The sequence below is a fragment of the Ranitomeya imitator genome, chromosome 2 (assembly GCF_032444005.1).
Source record: "Ranitomeya imitator isolate aRanImi1 chromosome 2, aRanImi1.pri, whole genome shotgun sequence".
NCBI classification, from domain to species: Eukaryota; Metazoa; Chordata; class Amphibia; order Anura; family Dendrobatidae; genus Ranitomeya; species Ranitomeya imitator.
Genome location: NC_091283.1, coordinates 218,564,896 through 218,572,528, shown reverse-complemented (window position 1 = coordinate 218,572,528; position 7,633 = coordinate 218,564,896). Strand labels below are relative to the sequence as shown.

At 44.6% G+C, this 7,633-nt stretch overlaps 1 protein-coding gene across 1 annotated transcript in view; it reads left to right on the top strand.

Annotated features, from left to right (window-relative positions):
- The first annotated feature begins 3,300 nt into the window (after window positions 1-3,300).
- LOC138662715 (Krueppel-like factor 5) overlaps window positions 3,301-7,633 on the top strand; it is a 134,255-nt gene continuing 129,922 nt past the window's right edge. Inside the window, exon 1 of the mRNA XM_069748604.1 lies at window positions 3,301-3,573. Coding sequence (XP_069604705.1) covers window positions 3,424-3,573 — 150 coding nt within the window. The 5' untranslated portion in view covers window positions 3,301-3,423. The remainder of the gene's footprint in view (window positions 3,574-7,633) is intronic.

The window sequence follows — 7,633 nt, the reverse complement described above, 5'->3', positions numbered from 1 at the left end:
GGGGAACATCTATACCAGAATGGAGGACATGTATACCAGGATGGGGGACATGTATACCAGGATGGGGAACATCTATACCAGGATGGGGGACATGTATACCAGGATGGGGGACATGTATACCAGGGAGGGGGACATCTATACCAGGATGGGGGACATCTATACCAGGATGGGCGACATATATACCAGGATGGGGGACATATATATCAGGATGGGGGACATATATACCAGGATGGGGGACATGTATACCAGGATGGGGGACATATATAACAGGATGAGAGACATACTAGGATGGGGGACATATATACCAGGATGGGCAACATAAATACCAGGATGGGGGGACATATATACCAGGATGGGGACATGTATACCAGGATGGGGGACATATATACCAGGATGAGAGACATACTAGGATGGGGGACATATATACCAGGATGGAGGACATGTATACCAGGATGGGGGACATGTATACCAGGATGGGGAACATCTATACCAGGATGGAGGACATGTATACCAGGATGGGGGACATGTATACCAGGATGGGGAACATCTATACCAGGATGGAGGACATATATACCAGGATAGGGGACATGTATACCAGGATGGGGGACATGTATACCAGGGTGGCGGACATCTATACCAGGATGGGGGACATCTATACCAGGATGGGCGACATATATACCAGGATGGAGGACATGTATACCAGGATGGGGGCATGTATACCAGGATGGGGAACATCTATACCAGGATGGAGGACATGTATACCAGGATGGGGGACATGTATACCAGGATGGGGGACATGTATACCAGGATGGGGAACATCTATACCAGGATGCAGGACATATATATAACAGGATGGGGGACATGTATACCAGGATGGGGGACATGTATACCAGGGTGGGGACATCTATACCAGGATGGGGGACATCTATACCAGGATGGGCGACATATATACCAGGATGGGGGACATATATACCAGGATGGGGGACATATATACCAGGATGGGGGACATGTATACCAGGATGGGGGACATATATACCAGGATCAGAGACATACTAGGATGGGGGACATATATACCAGGATGGGCGACATATATACCAGGATGGGGGGACATATATACCAGGATGGGGGACATGTATACCAGGATGGGGGACATATATACCAGGATGAGAGACATACTAGGATGGGGGACATACATACCAGGATGGGGGACATATGTACCAGGATGGGGGACATGTATACCAGGATGGGGGACATATATAGCAGGATGAGAGACATACTAGGATGGGGGACATATATACCAGGATGGGCGACATATATACTAGGATGGGGGGACATATATACCAGGATGGGGGACATGTATACCAGGATGGGGGACATATATACGAGGATGAGAGACATACTAGGATGGGGGACATATTTACCAGGATGGGGGACATATATACCAGGATGGGGAACATATATACCAGGGTGGGAGACATATATACCAGGATGGGAGAGACATATATACCAGGATGGGGGAGATATATACCAGGATGGGGAACATCTATACCAGTATGGGGAACATCTATACCAGGATGGGGGACATCTATACCAGGATGGGGAACATCTGTACCAGGATGGGGGACATCTATACCAGGATGGGGAACATCTATACCAGGATGGGGGACATATATACCAGGATGGGGGACATGTATACCAGGATGGGGGACATGTATACCAGGATCGGGGACATGTATACCAGGATGGGGGACATATATACCAGGGTGGGGGACATCTATACCAGGATGGGGGACATATATACCAGGATGGGTGACATATATACCAGGATGGGGGACATATATACCAGGGTGAGGGACATGTATACCAGGATGGTGGACATGTATACCAGGATGGGGGACATATATACCAGGATGGGGGACATGTATACCAGGATGGGGGACATATATACCAGGGTGGGCGACATATATACTAGGATGGGGGGACATATATACCAGGATGGGGGACATGTATACCAGGATGGGGGACATATATACGAGGATGAGAGACATACTAGGATGGGGGACATATTTACCAGGATGGGGGACATATATACCAGGATGGGGAACATATATACCAGGGTGGGAGACATATATACCAGGATGGGAGAGACATATATACCAGGATGGGGGAGATATATACCAGGATGGGGAACATCTATACCAGTATGGGGAACATCTATACCAGGATGGGGGACATCTATACCAGGATGGGGAACATCTGTACCAGGATGGGGGACATCTATACCAGGATGGGGAACATCTATACCAGGATGGGGGACATATATACCAGGATGGGGGACATGTATACCAGGATGGGGGACATGTATACCAGGATCGGGGACATGTATACCAGGATGGGGGACATATATACCAGGGTGGGGGACATCTATACCAGGATGGGGGACATATATACCAGGATGGGTGACATATATACCAGGATGGGGGACATATATACCAGGGTGAGGGACATGTATACCAGGATGGTGGACATGTATACCAGGATGGGGGACATATATACCAGGATGGGGGACATGTATACCAGGATGGGGGACATATATACCAGGGTGGGAGACATATATACCAGGATGGGGGACATATATGCTATGATGGGTAAATGCATATAAAAGGAAGGGGAACATATAGAGTAGGATGAGGGAGATAAATACCAGGATGGACCCTAAATGGGGGACATATATACCTGTAAGGTGCCCAGGATGGAGGACATTGGTGCCGGATTCGAGACACTACTACATATTGGGAGAGTGGGGGCAACATATATGTCCTTACAGGATTTCCTGTAGAATGTTATAATGGGCCATACATTTGACCAACATGCAGTGGGGATTCCAGGCCCAAATTGAGCATTGGGGCCCATTGGACACTAGTTACCTCACTGAGTAATAGTAAATCTCCTTTTTAGCTTCTGAGATTTCTTTTGGATTTTCTACATACATTTCTGTCTGCACATGTGAATATAGCCTAAAGGGTGTAAGCGATGATCTGCAGAGTAATGTTTTACCTGCATCTTTAGAGTAATGTGCAAAAGGTCAAGGCTTCACTCTAGAGCTCATCACATGGATTGTAGGTTTGTGTGGTGAGGTGACTTCCACCATCGCAGCCTCTGCACTCAGGTAGACCTACAAGCAGGAGAAATACCTGAACTATTCTTCGCACTCATTGGCCAGACAAGACTCGCCGAATCTCTCCATTGGCTCCTCATACCTGTCCCTACGTCTTCATCCAACCCCTCACCAACTCCTCCCTCTCCAGGTAAAGGAAAGAAACCCTACACAGCAGCTAATCCCCTAATATCCACCCAAGGATCTAACTAAGGAAAAATACAGATTTTCTCCATCTCTTTCTGTCTGTGCATAGAGGGTCCAGTATGACCCTGCAGGCCAGTCCTGGTGACAGCGCTGTGTACTCCCAACTGAAGCCAGTGAACATGTCTGGGGAAAGCGTGGAGGACAATGCTGTGTTCGAGGATATCAAGCCTTCTGTAAGGATGCTGGAAACCCAACCTGAGACCAGCGAGGTGAGAGGAATCCGAACACACAAGTCCCACACTGCTGCTTTCTTCAAGGTTCTGTTATTTCCTGGTGAAATGACTTTAACAGCGTTCCTTTTATTGTCTTACTTTCATTTCTCTTGAATTCAGGTTTATTATGTCTAATGAAATGTGTAATCTATCTATTATCTATCTGTTATCTATCTATCTATCTATCTATGTATTATCTATCTGTTATATATCTATCATCTATCTATTATCTATCTGTTAGGTATCTGTTATATATCTATTATCTATCTATCTATTATCTATCTGTTATATATCTATCATCTATCTATCTATTATCTATCTGTTATCTATCTGTTATATATCTATTAACTATCTATATATCTATCTATCTATTATCTATCTATCTATCTATCATCTATGTGTTATCTATCTGTTATATATCTATTATCTATCTATCATCTATCTGTTATATATCTATTATCTATCTATCATCTATCTGTTATATATCTATTAGCTATCTATTATCTATCTGTTATCTATCTAATATCTATCTATCATCTATCTATCTATCATCTATCTATCTATATTATATCTATTATCTATCTATTATCTATCTATCATCTATCTATTATCTATCTATTATCTATCTATCATCTATCTATTATCTATCTATTATCTATCTATCTATCTATCTATTTATTTTCTATCTATTATCTACCTATTATCCATCTATTATCTATCTGTTATATATCTATCATCTATCTATCATCTATCTATCATCTACCTATTATCTATCTATTTTCTATCTATTATCTATCTATTTTCTATCTATGTATCTATCTATATATCTATTATCTATCTATTATCTATCTATATACATCTATCTATTATCTATATACATCTATCTATCTATCTATCTATCTATCTATCTATCTATCTATCTATTATCTACCTATCTATTTTCTACCTATGTATTTTCTACCTATTATCTATCTACCTATTATCTATCTATCTATCCATCTATCTATCTATCTATTTTCTACCTATTATCTATCTATTATCTGTCTATGTTTCTCTATAATGTATATATGATTTATATATGTTAGAAATGTATTGATCAGTGCTGGGGTAAAGGATTGGGCTATTTGCGCTTCCTGACACATTTGCTATACATTTATACATACATGTGTACAGAATGTTCTGAATGGTTTGCACGTTGTGTTTCTGGTAGGACACTGGTACCAATCCTGAAACAATTCCCCCGCTGTAGAGTTTCTTTCCTTGATAGGATTTGACCCTTTGACTCTTATATATAGATATATTTTGTGTGCCCGCTATCACTTGATGGTGACTTGGGATTGTACAGGGAGCGGTTCCTCCGAATTCTGCGATGTAATGCCTGTAGTGACGTCACGTACTGTCGCCTTTTCCATGTGCCTGCGGCCGGTGTCACAATGTACAGATTCCTTTTCTTTAATAAATGCCTGAGGACAAGATAATGCATTTTTACCAGGGAGTGGACAGGACGCCCTCCGCCCTACCTGTTCAGCGAGATTCTTCATGCACATGCAATAGTGTAAATCTATTTGGTCATGTACGGAAGAAACGCTTTTACGCCATTTTAACTCCTGTATACAAGCATTGCAATCTATAGAATTAGCGTCTACACATTGATTCCTACACACGGCCCCTACACTGCGGACGCTCCGTCCTGGCCGTCCCCGCTGTGTAAGAGGGCATGCACGCGGGAGCGGCCGGTTAATCATTAAACCTCTTCCTATTGTAATATCACAATTTTACCTCATTCCTTATTGAAGATAAGAATTATTGCAGTTACGTGTCTGTGTAGAAGAATGAGAACATGCCTGACTACGTGCCTATGAAATGGTGGCCGGATGACACCATGGTTCTGGATGGCTGGCCTGCACCATCCCCCCCGGTCTCGTGGAGCCCTGATTGTCGTGTTATTAGATAAAATCCTAATTTATTAAAGGAACAATCAGAGGAGAAAGGTTAGAGAAAATCAGATTTTTAGTGGGCTTTTAATAGGATTCTGACTACTGATCCATGCGGCTCGAACATCAGTCATTGGTGGTACTGCAGCCATGAAACGCTCCAGGATGCCAGGGGTATGCTCCATGACTGGAGCTTCTGGCAGATTCCCCCGCCTGGTTCCCCATGACTGACAGGTCTCTCCGTATCCGCACACATACTGTCAGTCATAGAGGAACGGGGCAGGGAGAAGCCACGGAGAGACCATCGGTGCGACCTGTGCAGGCCGCGTACAGGGGCCACAGTGGTAAAAATGCTCCAATAATGAACTATCGGACTCCAGTAGTCGCACACACTGTCATGCACAGGGCACTCGTCTCTTGTGGCCCCTGAGCCCATGTCTGATTCTTACGGCCGTGGTTGTGGCACCATGAATCCGCTGTCTGGTTTACTCTTATAGACAGGTCACAAATTCACTTTGTCTTTATGGAGTATGATGGGTTTCTAACCAGCACAGTAAGCTTCATGCAGGTTTCTGTACTATTATTATTTTTACTCATTACTTTTTGCTTTTATAGCGCCATCATATTCTGCAGCGCTGTGCAGACATCATCATCGCTGTCCCCATTGGGGCTCACAATCTAAATCTCTATCAGTATGTCTTTAGAATATGGGAGGAAACTGGAGAACCCGGAGGAAACCCACACAAACAAGGGGAGAACATACAAACTCCTTGCAGATGTTGTCCTTGGTGGGATTTAGATCCAAGCACTGCACAGCAACAGTGCTAACCACTGATCCACCATACAGTGCTGACAACTGAGCCACCATACAGTGCTAACCACTGAGCCACCATACTGTGCTAACCACTGAGCCACCATACAGTGCTAAAAACTGAGCCACCATACAGTGCTAACCATTGAGCCACCATACTGTGCTAACCACTGATCCACCATACCGTGCTAACCACTGAGCCACCATACAGTGCTAAGTGCTGACCCACCATACAGTGATAACCACTGAGCCACCATACCATGCTGACCACTGAGCCACCATGCAGTGCTAACCACTGAGCCACCGTAGTGTGCTAACCACTGAGCCACCATACAGTGCTATAAACTGAGCCACCATACAGCGCTAACCATTGAGCCACCATACTGTGCTAACCACTGATCCATCATAGCGTGCTAACCACTGAGCCACCATGCTGTGCTAAGTGCTGACCCACCATACAGTGATAACCACTGAGCCACCACACAGTGCTAACTACTGACCCACCGTACAGTGCTAACCACTGAGCCACCATACAGTGCTAACCACTGAGCCATAATACATTGCTAACCACTGAGCCACAATACAGTGCTAACAACTAAGCCACCATACAGTGCTAACCACTGAGCCATCATACAGTGCTAACTGAGCCACTATACAGTGCTAACCACTGAGCCACCATACAATGCTAACCACTGAGCCACCATATAGTGCTAACCACTGACCCACCGTACAGTGTTAACCACTGAGCTACTGTACAGTGCTAACCACTGAGCCACCATGCCATGCTAAGCGCTGAGTTATTGTACAGTGCTAACCACTGAGCCACCACACAGTGCTAACTACTGACCCACCGTACAGTGCTCACCACTGAGCCACCATACAGTGCTAACCACTGAGCCATAATACATTGCTAACCACTGAGCCACAATACAGTGCTAACAACTAAGCCACCATACAGTGCTAACCACTGAGCCATCATACAGTGCTAACTGAGCCACTATACAGTGCTAACCACTGAGCCACCATACAATGCTAACCACTGAGCCACCATATAGTGCTAACCACTGACCCACCGTACAGTGTTAACCACTGAGCGACTGTACAGTGCTAACCACTGAGCCACCATGCCATGCTAAGCGCTGAGTTATTGTACAGTGCTAACCACTGAGCCACCACACAGTGCTAACTACTGACCCACCGTACAGTGCTAACCACTGAGCCACCATACAGTGCTAACCACTGAGCCATAATACATTGCTAACCACTGAGCCACAATACAGTGCTAACAACTAAGCCACCATACAGTGCTAAC